Raw genomic sequence first — 18647 nt, 5'->3', positions numbered from 1 at the left:
GCATCATAAATCTGTCAGAGGGGCTGAGAACCCCCGGCACGGCTCTCCGAGCGCAGCCGTTTTAAAGAGCCCCCGCGCCGCACCTGGGCAGGAGCGGCCCCGCTTCCCTGCGCGCGTCCCTCTTTGTGATGGTTTCCTCGGTTTCCCTTGTCTCCGATAACTGCATCTCGGCGGGCCGTAGGGGCTGCACTACGTGATTGCGCTCTCCCGCAGGACCCGTTTTTGTCCGGTTTGGGGACCAAGAGAAAACAAAGGGGTTCCGCATCCCGGCCTCGGGAGCGCCGGGGGCAGGGGCGGGGGGGGGAGCGGGGGAGGGGGGGGGACGCTCGGAAACAAAGGAATTTCTGAAATGAGACGCGAGATGCGACGCCGGACGAGGAAAACTGTCCGCGGAGGGTTAGGGGGTGTCTCGGTTTTGATTTTTTTGTTTCTTTTCTCCCAAATTATTTTTGTAAAGCAAATAACAAACAGTCAGCTGTGCAAAGCCAAACCACAGTCCCACCCCAGCTTCCAAAAGGCCTTTCTCCCCCTCTCCTCTCTTCCTCTCTTACAAAGAAGCAGACAAACAAGCAAAACGCCGAGGGCTTTCAGCCCTTTGAAGTGAAGTCGTGAGAAATAAGGGAAAGCTTTGCCTTTGGGCCTGGGCTTGGAACGACGACGCTTCTACGCGATAAGCAGCAGCACAGCACCCCCGAGCCCTTCCTGCACCCGTTCGCTCGCCGCCTGCTCCCGGCGGGGCTCGCCCAGAGGCCGGGGGCACCCGTGGCGCTGCGGGGCCGGTCGGGGCCGGCGAGCTCCGCACACGCGGGGTTTTGCTGCGCCCCGGCCGCTCCGGGCTGGGGAGGTTGCCCCACACAATGTCCAGCCTCGGAGAGGTCAAGGGGTTTGCGAGGTCAGTCCCTGGCTATAATGCACAGCTAATCGCCTAGAAATCGTGTCCCTCTGCGTGAACCCTCTCCCCCGATCGGCGCTGGCAAGAGCTGGCTTTTGCCTCCCCGATTTTCACTCCTTTCTTCGCCGCCGCACCTCCGCACCGCGCGGGCTGGGGCAGCACCCACGGAGCAGCAGCACCCCCGTGGCGCCGACACTCCTGGGCCGCCCCAGGACCACCCCACCCCAGGGACGAGAACGCGCCCCCGGTGCTCTGCGTAGCTCCCACTTCTTTGGGACGTTCCGCAAAGCCCTCCCAAAGCGGCCCGTGCCCAGAGAGGTCTTTTGTCGGGAGGGAGAGGGGGACGAGGAAAAAAGGAGGCATCTCCCCAAACCCCAAAAGGGGGAAACGACGCCGCAGCCCGAAACACGCACAGCCTAACAGCGAGGAGAAAAACCCTCTTGCTACAAGGAACCCGCCTGCAAATTTTCTCTGCTTGCTCTCTCAAATCGGTCAAAACGAAATGAAAAAACAGAAGGAAAACCCCGCACAAGCATTCACGTGCTTTTTTTTTTTTTTTTTTCTGACTGTTTTTAACTTTTTTTTTTTTTCCCCCGAACTTTCTCGTGAGAGGAGGCAATAAAACGATCAGAAATGCATGCCAAGAGAGCAGCTCTGTTACCTGGTTTGCTCCCACATCCTTTTTCCAACGCCCCAGAGACGGCCCTCATGGTTTGGGTGGTTTCTTCCAAAGTGAGAGTTCTGGGGGAGGGGGTAGCTTGGGGGGTTTGGTTTTGCTTTCCTCCCCCAGATATAAGCTTTCACCTTTACGATCCAGATTTTATTATTATTATTATTATATCCCCTGAAGATTCTTGTAGAACTCCGGGTGCTTTTTTCCCAACAGACGGTCTGCGGAGATTTGCTGTTGAATAACAATGGGAAAAGGATAAGTATTTAAAGAAAAGAAGTGATTAATGATTTTCTGTATAATTCTCGCATTTTTCTTGGCTTCTGTCTGCTTATAATGGCTGTGAACTTTTAGGTCCTATAGAAATCTTCTCCCCTTCTATTCTATTCATACTTTCCAGCTTTGATTTGCTTCTTTCTATAGGACCCTGCATTCCTAGAAGCATATGCTTCCCCCCCCCTTTTTTTTTTTAAGAACGATCTCTTCGATCTGTTCACTATCTCGAAAATAACATCCTATTTACATCCACAGCAGATCAAAGAAAGAAACAGTAACATAAAATCCAACAGTAATAAATAAATAAAACACATCTCAACCTTAGGCATTGCAATAAAATACATCCCTTGCTACCCTCTTTGGAGAGAAAAAAAAAAAAAGAGAGAGAGAGAGAGAAACTAAAGGTTTGCAGTTGCTCTCTCTGAAAATGTGATAGTCAACCAAAAAGATATCCATAAATTCTTTCTTCTACGTCTGAACACGTATTATATCTGAATCATGTCACCACATTAATAGTATTTTAAAGGATTAAAATTTCAATAGAAAGACAAATATAACGGTCCTTTGTTTGAGGTGAGGGAAGGGCTATTTTTGTGTGCACTTTATTTACAAGGTGGTCGTGACTTACTACAAATAAAACAACAGCACGTAAACACACTCTGTCTCTAAATATTTCAAACCCTGCCTTTATTTCAGAATAATGCAGGGGAGTATTCCGGTCCTGATTGAAGAGAGGGGGAGGGGAGGAATTCTGTAAATAAATAAAGTATTTTTTTTTTTTTATAGGGAAGTATAGGAAAATAATTATTTTCTTCAGCTGGTGTGGAGGCCTTCCTCCTCCTGCGGACCCCCTGCTCACAATAGTATTTTATTATTATTTTTTAAGTTACAACTGGAATGTTATTCGTCCCTGAACAGTATTTTCGATACTTTCTGTGAGAAAGAAAATGAAAATTAATACAAGAGCTGCGGCTCACAAAAGAAGCCATTTGTCTTCTTGATTATCTATTTGCTTGTCAGGCTATGAGCTATCGCAGGAGCCAGCTCCTTTGTAATATAAAAATACACAGAAAACCTGCAAACACGAGAAACATCTGTGCAAAAATTAGACTCATTAATGCATTAACTACCTTGGAGAAGGTGTTTTTTGTTGTTGTTGTTGTTTTTGGTTTTGTTTTTTATAATTAAGAATTCTCTCTAGAGAGATACAATGCTACATCCATTCCTTACAGCAAAGCAAAGCGCTAATCACTATTTCTGTTTTGTCTGAGACCACTTTGGGGAAGAGCATATTAATATATGCTTAGAACAAATAAATCATAATATGTAAGTCTTAGCAGTACTTAAGGCTGATATACCCCTATAGTCAAACATCTTTTGTTTTCATTAGGGAGTTGAGGCTGTGCACTGACAACACAGAAATCCCTGTAAAAACAATAATGTGTTTTCAAATTAATTTATATATATATTTTTCCTAACCAAAAGGAAAAGATCCCCCCAAAAAACACACAGGATCAGATTCACAATGAAAAAAAATTTATTTCCAATTCCGTGGTGGTTTTTTTTTTTTTTTTTTTTTTTTTTTGGCGTTTCTCTTCTATTTACATTTAATCTGGACATCACGAAGGACAAAAGGAGGTAATCGAGGCGGCCGGGCGGCAGGGCAGGATGGCAGCGGGGTCCTCACCAGAACCCCTGTCTCCCCCATTGCTCACCCGAAGAGAGGCGACTCCTCACCGCTCTGTCTGTAATTCACATTCTCAGTACACAAAATGGGCTAGAGAATGGGAGAGGGGCTCTTTTCTCCCGCAGGAAACCCTCCTCTCCCCATCATCCGGGGCTGCGAGTCTGAATTCAGGTGCCACTGCTTATCGCCAAGTTTCAAACTACATACCTTGTTTCCCCCTCTGCCTCGCCCCCCCCCCCCCCCACGCCCCCCCTCCCCCCAAGTCTTACAAGTGAAGTAGTTAACTTGCTGGACTCAAAAATGGCCGGGGGGGGGTCCTATCTAAGTGGCCGTTCTTGTTTTTTTTTTTTTTTTTTTTTTTTTTTTTTTTTTTTTTTTTTTGTCTACCCCCCACTTGACTAATTTTACGTTTTTTTCAGCCCCCCCGCCCCCGCACTGCACCATGGCCAGGGGCTGCCCGCAGTCAGTGGAAGGCGCTGAGCAGCCGGCTGGTGCTGCTGCGGCTGGGGGCTTTGCTGCTTCTCTCCACCGCAGAGCTGTGCTAAAACTGCCGCCACTTTGGGATGTCTGGATAGAAACTTTCGATTATTGTGGCTGGTAGGCGAAAAAAGAAAAAAGAGAAAAAAGAGGAAAAAGACGGGGCGGGAGGGTGAGGGGGGGAGGGAGGTCCAGTTCGTCTTGAAGAAACTGAGCCTCATTTATTAAAGTGAACGCTGGTTGTCGAGGTAATAGCAGACATAAGGTCCATCCTTTGTACGGGAGAGTAAACATGACAAATGGGGCAGAGCTTGGCGTGATTAAAGATGAAACAAGGATCCATCTTAGCCAAATCTGAAAACTACTATCTGCAGCCTCCTTCTAATGGAAGAGGTGCCCAACAGCACGGTTCTGCTTTGTTGTAGCTGAGTCTCCCTCTGTTCCCTCTATAAATAAAGAGCACCCCTCCTTCCCTCGCTTCTTGTAAAAAAGAATACCATGTGTCCCCTACACACACACATAAACTCACACCCCACAAGCACACACTTCATCCATACAACGAATAGTTATAGGCTGGTGGCTAGGTCCACTGGATCGGACTTGAGAACCTCCTTGTGGGATTTGCAGGCTTGCGGAGGAGGTGGAAGGGTTAGACCTGATCTTGGTATTTGGTAACTTGTGATCTTTTTTCCATTTCATCCTCCTGTTCTGGAACCAGATTTTGATCTGTCGCTCGGAGAGACAGAGGGAGTGGGCGATCTCGACCCTGCGTCTCCGTGTGAGATAGCGGTTATAGTGAAATTCCTTCTCCAGCTCCAGGACTTGCTGCCTGGTGTAGGCTGTGCGGGAGCGTTTCGGTTTCCCCTCCTGAATAATTGGGGTTTACTGAACAAACACAAAGGAGGAAAAAAAAAAAAAAAAAAAAAAAAAAAGAGCAGAAGAATTACTGAGCGGTTCCTTTAATGTTTCCTTCCCGCCCAACCCCCCCCTCAAAAAAAAAAAAAAAAAAAAAAAGCATTATATATTCTTTTGTTGGGGGAAATAAAAAATATATATATAAAAAAAGCAGCACCACAAACTTAAAAATATACCCGAGCCTATCTCCAAATCTCCACCTCCATCCTCATTGCTTGACGTGTATTCCTGTCTAAACGTTTTTATAAGGTCCCCTAGACACATTTTCCATGCCCTCTACATATGTATACACTCATATATACACACCACTACTTGAGTATCACTCTATTATCCCCAAATCTTTCAGTTTTCCCCTACACACATGCACACAGACAAGCACACACACTCCTTTTTATTAAATATCGCACACGAGGCGAACACACACACACAAAGAAAAAAAGGAAGAAAAGGAAGGGAAATAGTAAAAGTTTACTCAACCCGCTACTTAAATACAAATTACGAAAACATAAAACTTAACTTATGAAGATTCAACTGCCATAAAAAAGTAGCCTGCAAGAAATTGGAGGAGGATGGTAACAGAGACTTCAAAGGCACATGGCCAAGCAGAGCAATAAAAATTTATGGAGGATGTAATTATACCGCTCTGCAAACAGGCGATCGTAAATCTCCACGAATGGTTATTTTACAACTGGTGCAATAAGATTTCTACAAGACTTTGAGGTGCTACTTAGTATAAAGCAAAGCCACTTTAGTTCACTTACCCGTGCTTACATGGACTTTTTTCATCCAGGGGTAAACTACCGGCTCTTGCAAGAGGAATTGGAAGGGCTTTGGTTCAGAGAGTTTTGGCTGCAGGAGGGTGGTGGGCTGGGGGTGACCGGCTCGCAGGGATGGTTTGGCTCAGAGAGGTGGCTTGCAGTCCGGCAGGAGGATGGACATGACCCCGGGGGGATAACACCGCTGCTTGGTGGCCGGAGCTCTGACAGGACGAGTAGAGCTGCTCGTTGCAGGCTGACCGCGGCTGGTACATCGCTTCATGTTGGAAAGTGCTCTCTCGCCTCTGGCTGCTGTAATATTCCGGCGAGTGATTGGGAAGGTAATCGCTGTGGGAATACTCTTCACAGGGTGGGAACTTGGGGTCCACATAGTTGGAGTTGATCAAAAACGAGCTCATGGCCATTAATTTCTTAGAATTGCACACACGCAAAAAAAATATATATATATCCTAAAATTTATATCCTGTCCCCCCCTTTACTCGTTTCCTGTTTCGTGAAACCCTCCTACTTACTGTCAAGTGAACAAAGTTGGAGTCCATGTGACAGCACGGGCCAATGGCGATGTGGCCTGCGATCCCCGGATAAGGAAATCTGCCCAGCACGGGCTCTCCCGGGGCCCGGAGCATCCCCGGGGAGGCGGCCGGGGGCGCCCCGCCTCCCCTCCGGCTGCCCCAGCCCCGGCCCCGGCGCCGCCGGGCCCGCCGGCCCCCGCCAGCCCCGGACTCGGCAGCGCCCCGCGGGCGAGAACCGACCCCCCCGGCCCACACCCCTCGGGGGTGTGTCCTGGCTCGGGGCGGGGGTGGCCGAGGGAAGGGGGTGGAAAACAAACAAACAAAAAAAAATTACCCCAAAAGAAAAAAAAAATAAGAGAGGAGGGGGCAAAAGTATTTTCAAATGTTTGGGGCTGCCGCTCACAATCGCTGCCCCAGCACATGATCCATGGCGGTCCCTCCGGGTGGTGCTTGCATCTCATTCCCTGCTAAGGTGATGCGGGAAGGGACATTGCGCCCCGAGCCTGGCAGAGATGAATAGGGCTTGTTTGGAATCGATAGGAAATTCATCAGCTAATTCGGAGTACCCACTCTCCTAAATCACATTTAACTGTGGTATAAGATTGACTGTTTCCACGCACCGATGGAAAAGGAGCCCGTTCTCCAAGCAAGAAATCAAGGACTTGATGAACAATTACAAAAGACAGCTAACCTAAGTCCTAATGCATCTTCGCCTCGCCCTTCTTGTAATAAGACGCGTTAAAGGGACAGAGCAAATCAGCAGCCTTTCAAAAGCCGCCCCTAAATCCTCAGTTTCGTGTTTAAATCTGAAACACGCAATAAGCTCGTCACAAGAAGCAGGAAGGATAGCAGTAGGTTTTGTTTGTTTGTTTGTTATTCGGCGTCAGTTCTGAGATTACACAAACTAAAGCAGTAGTGGGAATCTCGTAGTTCAAATCGCAGTAATAATGCCCCAGCTCCCCCTCCCCCTTCCCCCCCCCCTTCTGCCTTTGCAACTCAGATTTGATCTGGAAGTGATGATAAAGTTTATCACAGGAGCTCTGGAGTTGAGCTAAGGTCAAATCCAAAGTATTATTTTCAGCCATAAAAATACTTCTGGTTAAGACCTTGTTTTCACCCTTTTATTTAGTGCTCTGGGGGTGTGGGTAGCTTTTTTTTTAATGCCTTCTGGGATTGTGACCTGTAGTGTTTGTTGTCAACTACATATTCCCCTAGATACGAATTTGTGACCCAACTTCCTTTACACAAATTCGGATCTACAGGGTACATATAGAAGACAGATGCATCCTCTTTGGTCAGAGATCTTCTACTTCGCCTACTGTCTTAATTATCTTCCGGGGAAGGGGGGAGGGAGAAAGGTTAAAGTTCGTAACTCGAGAGATCAAGAATTAATCTATAGCTAAAGACGGTTAAAAGATTCATTCTTCAGAGGAAAGATAATTATTGAAGCATTAACTCACTATCCGAATAGCTTGATACTAGATTAAGAAATCTAGAACTTTTCTACCTTCTCATCTGTATTTTATACACTAATTTACCGCTTTGCAACAAAAAAATAATAACTTGGACTATGTAAGTATAGAAACATAATGAGTTTCGAATACAAATAATTGTACTTTAAAATTTAAATGCCATAGCTCCGTCCCCCTGAGCCCAGATACCCTCAGTAATTATTCTCTGATACTCAGTACAAATATTTCATCCATTTTTCGTTCCTGGAGGTCAAGCAAGGTTTTGGGTTGTGTGCGTGTGTGGATAGATTACACACACACCACACAAAAAAAAAAAAAAAAAAAAAGGATGAAAAGAAATACAGAATGTAAGGCAGATGGGACGACAGTTTTTTTTTTTTTTAATGACAGGCAATTCTTTTTACAACCCGAGAAAAAGAATCAAAGGCGTTTCATTTCCGAAAAAGGATATAAAGCAATAAAATATTCATACTGTCTAGGTAATGAAGCTTCATTTGGAACTAATGAGGGTAGCATCATGTTGAGATTCGTTTAAAATTACAGTTGCCGAAGAGATTAGAAGTATATCATGCTCCCCCTTTTTAATATTTTTTCATATTTCAAAAGGGACAACTATCGCCCGAATTAATTGCAGTTAATGCGTAGAGGTACTATCGGAGAAACGCTACGTTTGCCCTAAAGCTATATATATATATTTTTTTACTAAAAACACTTTTTCCTCACCACTACGAAAAATATCTGAAATATATTTCAAAATACCCCATTTTTTTCAAAAACCCAATTACGACCAAGAATCAGTGTTCCGTAGCATTTATGGGACACATGATGCTCTAATATTTTTCAGGTACTTTAAGGTGAATAATCGGTTTTCTTGGTAAAAACATATAATTCCCAGATAAACGAACCCGTATTTTAAGAACTAAGTACAAACATGTATGGGACAATCCCAAACCATTTCACACACGCACACACACACGCAAACAAAACGGGTTTCGATCAAAAGAAGCAGAGGAAATTGATTTTTGTGCAATACAGAGAGTTTCCAACCTCCTCGAACACATCAGCACATACACTTTGCTGGGGAGCAGGTAGCAACTCTAAAATTTACCTTCCCCTCTAAAACCTGTCTTAAAAGTAAGAAGCCAAATCAAATATCCTTGTACAACTCGTAGATGGTTGCCATAAAATAATTCTGTAGAACAAATCCCCATTTGAGTTCCTTTTCTCTTAAATTTTATTCATCATTTCCAATTCCTCTACTGATTTATTTTATTTTATTTCGTTGCAGCCAGTACTGTAGCGATCTCTTAACCGCGGATAGGAGCCTGATGGAAATAACTAGGCCTTTTCCATATTTTTAAACCCCCTCCCACACTCTTAAAAAAAAAAAAAAAATCTGTTTTAATTTCCTTTCCCATGACAAAATGGTTTGGCGTTAGCAAACCAGCACCCTAGCGTCTACCAGAAATGTTCTCCCCACACACCTCCAAGAAATCTCACACTCGCCGCTTGTGATCCAAAATTAAAAAGACACCCCTCGCCCCCCCGCACACCTTTTCTCCCTTTCGCCGCGAAACCGCCCCACGTTGCGGAAGTTTCTCACGGCAGATTTCGCTTGGGCTCTTTACCATTTCAAAGCAGACTCAGCCGGGGGGGCTGGTGGTGTTCCCCAGCCCCCCCCCCCCGACCTGCTACCCCACAAAGGAGGCGGGGGAGACCCCCAGCCCCTCCCCAAAAGCCTCCCGAAGGCACCTGCCAGCGCAGGGGGTTATTAGACCTCTCCCGCTCCTTACAAATGCACTCCTGCAGCTGAGCGGTTCTTTTGTCACTTCTCCTTCCTCTACCCCCGAAGAGGGGGCACTAAGTGGGGTTGCCCCCCGGTGGGTGCGGGCCCCCGACTCCAGCCCGGCCGCACCGCCCAGGTGTAACGCCGCCGGCAGTACCTACCTTGGCCAAACGTGGGGTCTTTCCTCTGAGTAATCCCCGAGGGTGTTAGGACGCTCCCTCAAAAGTTGGTAAGGCTTTGCAGGCGGAATCAGACCGAAATCCCCTAAAACCTCGCCCCCCCATCCCAGAACCCCGACCCGATCCAGCCTGGGCTATTCTGGTCTCCTCTCCCCCGTGTTGCCTTTTCAGTGAGATTATTTCTCGATAAGAACACTAATATCTCTCTCTCTTCTTCTTCTTCTTCTTCCTCTTTTTTTTTTTTTTTTTTTTCGGTCGGGTTTGTTGGTGCCCCCTCCCCCCGCCCCACTATACACCACTATTGTCCCCGCAGGCGAGCGGAACTGCTCCCTGGCAGCGCCAGGAGGCCCTCTGAGCATTTTGGGGTGGGAAACCCGCAAGTTTTGGTATTAATCTCATAGTTTGTCAGTCTTTGTTAACAGCGAGGCGTGTCCGCAGCGCGGCGGCCGCCGAGAGCCGCACTGACCCCGTATCACCCCGCGCCGCTCCGCGCCCCCGCTCAGCTCATCCCAGGCCCGGCCCAGCCCAGCCCCGCGCCCGCTCCGCGCACGGCTCCGCGCTCCCCTCTCCGCGCGCTGTCCCGCGCCTTCTGCTCCGGCTGGGTTTAGGTATTTTTCGGGGTCTGTTCCCCCTGCAGAGTCAGTTGCGTGTTGTCCCCCTCCCCTCTGGGGAGCGCAGCCCTCGGCTTCGTGCCTTACGCCGGTCCTCATCGCCCGAGAAGCTTCCCTAGCGCCCGACTTTTCCATCCCGCACCCGGGTGTTGTGCCGGTGCGCCGAGCAGGGTGAGGGGGAATCAGCCCACACCTGCTTTACAACGGGAACACCAACATTTAAGCCGTGCTTGTTTCCCAGTCATCCTCGTGTATCTTTCTATTACTAACGATGCTTCGTTTGTTTACCAATTATGATTGTGATTTCACTAATGGTGTGCAACATTTAAAACTCGTGAAGGGACGGGGGTTAAGGCCGTGTGCGCGGGGGAGCGGGGCTCCTCTGCGAGGAGCTGGCGGCAGTTCCACCCTTTATATCTGCATTTACACCGCCAGTTCCTAACCCCGTGTTTCTCCCCGTGATAAAGAAGGTCATTTGAAAAGTAAATCGGATTTAAAAAGCACATTCAGATGATTGTCTGGCAGGGAAGAAAAAAAAAAATGAAGAAGGAAAACTCCTCCCAATTGTGTTTGCAGCGCCTGTCTGGCACTTAGAGACCCTCACCCCCGGGCCAGACCGAGTCTGTCCAGAGCAAAGGAGACAAATTAGAATATTCTTGACAACGATACCTTTAATTTCCTTCTCTCTACTCCCCTCCTTTCCTCTCTCTCTCTCTTTTCATCCCTCCAAACGAGACCCACTTCAAAAGAACACGCAGACTCGTATTCCTAAATTGAAAGTTAAACGTTATGATGTAGGAGTGAATATTACAAGGAAAGTTGGGAGGTGTTTTTTATTGCCGTGAAATTATACCTGCTTGTTTTAATATTCCGAAAACAAATGGCTTTCACTATCCATTACCTGTTCTATAAACCTGAAGTAGAAATGACTGTTCTAGAGAGATAAGCTATAGTAATTACAAGGGGCGAAGAGATGGATTACCACAAGTTGCAACTAAACGGTAGCCCTTATATAGTGATATTTTATAAATACCAAGCAAATTCATGGCAATTAATTAAACCCGAGCCTTATCACGCGAAACCAAACGCTTTACGTTCTCTTGAATTTCACCTACTCTACGAATATATCGGCATCAGGGAAAGCAAATGGATTTTCCAGAACGCCTTTCCCAGGCTGTAATATTCTCCCTTTCTCTTCCAAGAAAAATGACCCTTGTTATAAGTATTTAGTCACTGAAAATATTTAAAAGCCAAGGGGGTGTGGGGGGGAAGCAAATTTTCAGGGCTTTTTTTTTTTTTTTTTTTTTTCCACAAGAGTTTGTCTTGCTTCGACTGTTTGCTTAAGAAGCTATTGAAAAGACCTTCCCAGTCCAGTGCAAATAATATTTAGAGTTTGGAGGGTTCAAAGTCTGGCAGTGTAGAAATAACTTTGAAATGCCAAGGGAAATATTTATTATATCAGTTCATTAAACTGTTGCAATGACCAGAGTGGAGTCACATTTCCAGGAAGAAATATAAAACATTTAATTCAAATTCCGACAGAAAGTGTGCTGCAAAACAAAATTAGCTACTTTAACTGGACCAAGTGACGAAATTTTAAAGATTTTAACATAGAAGTTGAAGATTTTAAGCCATCGGTCCATTGATTTCACCTATATATCATTACTATAGATTTAATGTTATTAAGGTAGAAATTCAAACAGTAAAGCATGGACTTTTTTTTTTTTTTTTTTTTTTTTTCTTCTTTTCCATGAGCATTGCACTCATACCGACTACATATTAAAAAATGTGTGGCGCTTGGTCTTGGAAGCCCGGGGAGGAGGGATACAGGCACCTTTCCAAGTATTTTGGAAATGCTTCCAAAGAAAATGTTTAGAACACATTTGCACCAAACGTGGTCAGATTTTTTTTTTTTTCTGTATAATTTAAGGCTCTCCAAATAAAATTGACTCTGGAATGAAATTATTTTTTAACTGCTCGTGTTAATATCCTATGGGGACCCTCCACGTAATTGGATTTAATAAATGCATTTCCCCTTATATTCTGTTAATTTGACTCCAAATAGCGTTTCAGGGGCTATCTTAGAAAATACTAAGAAGAAGCTTGACGTTTCCTCACGGGAGACCCAAATCAATCTACCTATTTTCTACCAGCATCCCACCCCAAACCCTGCAGATCTCTTTTCCTGCCTCTCCAGCTTGCAGCTGAAGGTCTCTCCTACCTCGCTATCATATTCTCCTATCTCTGCCCAAAAGCAGAGACTCTTCCTCCAAACTCGCCCCCCTCCCTGCTTTCTTTCTTTCTGTCTTTCTGTCTTTCTGTCTTTCTGTCTTTCTGTCTTTCTTTCTTTCTTTCCTTTCTTTTTCTTTTTTGCTTTTTTCTTTTTTTTTTTTTTTTTCTTTTTTTCTTTTTTCTTCTTTTTCTTTTTTCTTTTTTCTTTTTGCTTTTTTTCACACTGACATACAGTCTATCAGGGTTACACACAAGACTGAGTCACGCACAGCGTAAACTTTTGACCCTCAACTTTTTTGACCCCTCGAAGCTATAATGCTGTACTAACAAGACCCCCAGACCAGAGTTACCTTTTATACGTCTCTACAAACTGATGGCCCATCGTTTTCCCTATTTTATTTATTTGTTTCGTGAATTCTCTTTCCAGGGGAGAACAAATATTAAAAAAATCAGAGTTTGCGAACATTAGATCTTTATCTCCAGATACCCCAAGTGCTACCTTAAACAGCTGGAATTCTTCCCCGTCCCCCCCCCGGGTCCCCCGTCCCCCCCCCCCCTTTCATTTTTTTTAGAAGAACAGGAGAAAAAAAATATCCCCTTAGCCACAGATGGATTCACCTCGCCATGAATTGTTTTTCTTGCATTTGGCATTTCAGCTAGGTGAGTTGTAACTGCAGTAAATAACCTGGATGATTTTGGTTTGCTTTGTTTCGTTTGGTTTGGTCTGGTGGGGAAAGAAAGGGGATGCTGCTGTGATTATTTTTGGAGCACCGGAGCGCTCGAGGACGAGCAGCGCGTGGCCGCCCGAAGGGAGCCGGAGGCCGGCGGGAAGCGGCGGCGCTGCCGCTCCCGGCCTGGCCCGGCCCGGCCCGGCCCGGCCCCGACCCGGTGGCGCCGAGCGAGCCCCGATCCGGCCTCGGCCCTCCTGGCAGTGAACTTGGTCTGAAGCGAGCTCTGCTGGCTGCTTGGGGACGTTACAGGCGAGGCGCTTGCACCAAATGCGCCGTCCCGGGTTGGCCTTTCGCCCCCGCTCTGCTCAGTCCCTGGGCTCCCACCCATGCCGGTTGTACAGAACATCCCTGCCTAAACAGACCCGTGATTTGCCACCGAGCAAACCTCCTCTTCACAAATCCTAACGTGGTAATTTGTTTTGACTTGAAGGGTATATATGTATGTATATATACGTACACATACATACACATGTTAAAAGAGATAAATCAAAGGGGAAAAAGCCTCATACAAGTCTTATTCTTTCAACGCTCGCTGTCAAAATAGTTTCTTTTTAAAGCTATTTAGGGTAACAGAACACGGAAAAACTACGCAGGGTAGACACCTCTCAAGTTAAGTTATCAGCCTCTTTCCAAATATCATTTGTTTAAGTTTAGGACAGAAAATGTGGGGGAAAATCAGCTCAGATACTGAAATAGCCACGGCCTGAAAGAAAATTTCATTCTTAAATCCATTCTAGGAATGGAAAGAGATTCCCAAAGGAGGAGCCAAACCCCATAGAAGTCCTCTTCGTGTTCCCTACTTACAGAAAGACCTTTATCAATAAGGGGAAATAAAGAACAATTTCTCAGACTGAAATTCAGCAGTGGGGGAGGGAAAGGGATTTGGGAAGTGGACCTGGAGGGAAGTGACTGTCTTTCCCTTCCTGGGGAGGTCATGGCATGTGTGTAGAATGGAGTAGTTTCAAGGGCTTTAAATAGAATGAAATACAAGAATTGCAGCCCGAAGAGTGCAATTTCTAGACCCTGCCGCCAGCACATCCCCACCAAGGCAAATAAGGAACCACAGCCTTCCAACCTTCATCTCTGTGGCCAAAGGGGGGAGAAGGAGAGGGAAGGGAATACTAAAGGAGATCCCTTTAGCTTCTCAAAAACATAATCACCACGTTACAGTAGTGTGTCCGTATTGGAGCAATATGAACCACATCCATTCTTTCTGCAGCCCTCCTCTTACTGTGAGTCACCAACACACACGGGCAGTGGGACTTGGCAAATTGAGAGAGTGAGGGAGGGGGAGAGGGTGAGGGTGAGAGAGAAGAAAGAAATAGAGAAAGAGAGAGAGAGAGAGAAGGAAGGAAGGAAGGAAGGAAGGAAGGAAGGAAGGAAGGAAGGAAGGAAGGAAGGAAGGAAGGAAGGAAGGAAGGAAGGAAGGAAGGAAGGAAGGAAGGAAGGAAGGAAGGAAGGAAGGAAGGAAGGAAAGCTGTGGAGCTCATGTTTTCCTTAAAAAGGTGACCCAGCAGACCCTGGGGTCTGTGTGAGCAAGAAGTGTTTTGTTGTGATCTGATGTTCACCCTCTCCTCCGAGAGAGGAGCTGGGGCTGTACAAGTCTGCTGACCTCGGAATGATCCCTCCTGCCTATGAATTATTGATGAGATATGAGCTCTGATTTCTCCTTTCAGTATGCAAACCCCATTATACTGTTAAAATGGCGATTTAATCGTTTAGAATAGCTTAGCTTTTTTCCAACTCATTTGTGCCCCTTCCTTTTCATTTAATTCTCTTAATTAAATCCTTTAACAGATTTTAATCACTTTTTGTTGAATAAAATAAGACATCATACACATCTGTAACTAGGTTACCTTGGCGAAGTTTGTTTTTGGTGGAGTTTCTTTGTTTTGGTTTTGCTTCTAATTTGACCTGCATGGTTTCTTCTTTGAATTTTTAAAACCTGGGTGTAAGTAAATTTTATTTTGTGTCTTGCCATACACAGAGAGTAAAGAAGGCCTGAAAGTCACAAATATTTTAAGTAATAAAACAAAAAGTGATAAAAACAAATAAACCATGACATTCGAGATGGCCTGACAATGGCATTGTAACATTGAGCTGGCTTTTACGTTGAAGTGCTCGTCAAACCTCCCTGTGCCACTCACTAACACACAAAAACATTTTCCCCCATTTATTGCGGAATAAACCTGGGAACAAAATGGGTATTTTACAGGTGAAATTCATCTTTTTCATTCCTGAGCACAGCTGCCCCTCAGCAACAGCCTGGGCATTAGGGTTCCTCACTTGCCCTGGCACAAGGCCCTGGGGACAGAGCACAGCCTGTGCATGCCCCAAAAGTAAAGGACTTTGTAATTAATACAGATGTTCAGCTCGGCTCTTTCAGTCTGCAGAGCCCGTGGTGGCTCTTGGGTGAGAAATTACTGCTTTGGGGGTTGGCTTTCCCCCCCACCCCCCCAAAGAATTAGAGAAGCTTAGGCACTGTTTACTAAATGAAATAGGAAACCTCCAGGAAGAAGAAAGGCTAAAGAGACATGTCAAAGAAAAAAAAAAAAAAGAGGCAAATGTGAACATGGTTGTATCCATTTTTAATAATCCAAGGACTCCCAAGCTGCCTGTGGCACAGGTGAGCTGATGAGGAGGCTCCTCAAGTCTTTGGGAGACTTTGCACATTTGATGCCAACAGACCCAATCTACCCAGGCAACCATCAGACTCAGTTTTGGGATGGTGGTAAATTAGAAGTTTTCCCAGTAAACACACAGAGTAATCATAGAAAGATCTGCACAACTGCAGCTTTTAAAAAAGAAAGTCTATTTTCCTTCCCTAAGCAGTAGCCATTTCCAAGATACCCTCCATAGTTATATACCCTGTATTAAGGCATTTTTGTATTTATTCTTTCTTTTACAGCTACAGAAGAAGTAATTGTCAAAAGTCTGAAGTATGCCATTAATGTGAGAGAAATGATACAAACGAAAATCTCCGCCTACCTGCACGGTCAGAGCTCCTTTTCCTGTTTATCTTCCTTATACTTCCTTTTCACCAGCAACAGGGAGATTTTTTTTTTTTTTTTTTTTAAAGGATGGGGGGAAGCCTGTGCTAAGTCTGTGATTCCTTTCAGGCTGTAAAATGGTAGCCAGTTATACTTCCCCATGCCTCACAGGAAGCTGAAGTTTAACAGACACACACATACACCCCATCTTGTTAAAAAAAAAAAAAAAAAAAAAAAAAGAAGTGTGCTACATGATGCAGGTAGAAAGCAGAGCTCATGAACAGAGAGGACAAGGTTTCATGTGAGTAGTGAGGAGGGGGAGGATGATCTCACTATGCCAGCAATAAAATCCAAGTATTTGCTGCAACATAGGCCTGGCACCATCCCTGTGTTCAGGCAGCTAAAATGAAGGGAGTGGAACAGGATTGCTATTGGCATTATACGTTGTGACCCAAACAGGCATCTCCTCCTTGCTGCAATGTCCTGTAGCTAAACTGCATTTCAAATTCCCTTTGGTCTGGCTATCTTGGTCTGTTTTTTCCCTTGAAATAGCATGTTGTGTACACCAAGGTGATTAGAAATGGTGATACTTGAGAGAAAAACATTGTTCCTAGTGTCATCTGGACTGGATTTGGAAGGAAAGTTTGCTTGCGACGTATAAGAGACAAATCCTTTGAGTGGGGATGTGGGCATTGGACTTTAATGCATATGATACATAAGGGAGATGTGGATGGATGGACAGTTTATATGGACACATGGATGGATGAATTTTGGAAACACAGTGTTTGTGAGTATGTATGCATTGAACGTATCGTTACATTTTCAGATATATATTTAGGAGAGGAGGTATGTCACTTTTCCTGCCAAAATCACTAGTTATCATATGAATTAGTCAAAATTATTTCTAGTTACCAGTACAAATCAGAAGGTTTAAGAATTACTAGGCCCACCACTTGTCTAATCCCCAAACAATAACACACTTACCACAATAAACCTTTTCTTCCAAGTGCTTCTAATGCCATGTAGACAAAATGTCTGTAGCCTGTCATGTCTGTGTGTCTAAATTCATATTTAAAGACCATTCACTGGAATGCCGCTAGGATCTCATAAAATATCTTTATTATCAACTAAAAAGGAGGCATCCAGCTTGCACAGACATTAAGGAGAAGCAGTTCAGAATAAACTACAGACTGCTGAATAAGAAAGGTTTCTGCATCCTGCTTCCCTTCTTTGAATTTCCAGCTTTTGCATTAAGTTTACACGTTTTCAGGCAGACTCACTCAGGATTGTGCTGGCCACCCTCTAACTGGCCAGGAAAAAGCCAGAAGTTCAAATGATGATAGCAAAGATATAGGAGACACATGGAGCAGGACAGGAAAAAACAGCCTGAGGAAGGAAAAGCAATCTCCAAAGTGTGCGAAAGGGGGACATTCTGCTTTGTGTAAAGAGACGGACATGTGTCACCAAATGTTGTCTTACCGTAAAAATCCCCGCTAAAGAGGAAAAAAAAAAAAAGCCTGTGAATACTCCAAATTCTAAAGCCTCTCCCCCCCCCCCTTCCCCCCCGCATACCCCTGCTTTTGAACTTTTTTTTTTTTTTTTTTTTTTTTTTTTTAACTAACGAGGAGGGGGATAGATGTGAGTTGGTTCAGGTGTTGTCCCTCACCTCTTCTGCAGATGTGGTGTTTTGGGTTTCAAAAAGAAACCCCTCCAGGTTTTTGCTCTATTTTGCTCCCTCTTCACAGCTGTGGAACTCTGGCCTCTGGCCGGAGCCGCGGGCAAGGGCAAGGGCCACCTGAGCACCCCTACCTATGTAGCAGGGGGAACCAGAGCCCATCACAGCCCTTTTGCCATTTTTACCTAAGTTCCGAGCCATGTCTGCTCTGCTCTTCTGTCCTTCCCCGCTAACTTGTTTGTTTTTCCAAAGAAGAAGGCTGCTGCCTGCCTTTTCCAGAACGATGTCACTTTCAGAGAGAGAAGCAAATCTGTGACATATAGAAGGGGTCCGTACACAAAATGCAGCCTCTCTGATTATTTTATTATTTTTTGTAGCACAAAAAAAGAGACAGACTGGAGACATAACAGCGGTCATTCAGTGTCTCCATATGGTAGAAACGAACTACGGAAATATGTGTTCATATTATTGGGGAAAAAAAAAAAAAAAAAAAAAAAAACGAAACACAAGGAAAAAAAAAAAAAAAAAGAAGAAAAAGAAAAGCTCTGGTGGAAGGGATAATATACCAGTCTCGACACAGGCCGAAAGCAAAAAAGAAGTGCCCAAATTTCCTGGGCAAGCAGATTAAAAGAATTAAAATCAAAATGTGCTAACAACCTGAAGAGCACAGACATAATACAGCTAATTGAAATGCAGAAATATAGACCAGATTTGTGTCTACTTGCGAGCATTATAAAACACACCAAATCACCTCCAATAGACGAGC

At 45.0% G+C, this 18647-nt stretch overlaps 1 protein-coding gene across 1 annotated transcript; it reads right to left on the bottom strand.

Annotated features, from left to right (window-relative positions):
* Positions 1–4527: 4527 nt before the first annotated feature.
* HOXB4 (homeobox B4) lies at positions 4528–6097 on the bottom strand. The gene is given in 5 exon segments (XM_032202499.1): positions 4528–4860; positions 4862–4887; positions 5679–5727; positions 5730–5804; positions 5807–6097. Coding segments are annotated over 5 exon segments (774 nt in total).
* Between the last annotated feature and the right edge of the window lie 12550 nt (positions 6098–18647).

This window comes from Aythya fuligula, chromosome 24, assembly GCF_009819795.1.
Source record: "Aythya fuligula isolate bAytFul2 chromosome 24, bAytFul2.pri, whole genome shotgun sequence".
Classification (NCBI taxonomy): domain Eukaryota; kingdom Metazoa; phylum Chordata; class Aves; order Anseriformes; family Anatidae; genus Aythya; species Aythya fuligula.
This window is presented reverse-complemented; position numbering and strand designations above follow the sequence as displayed.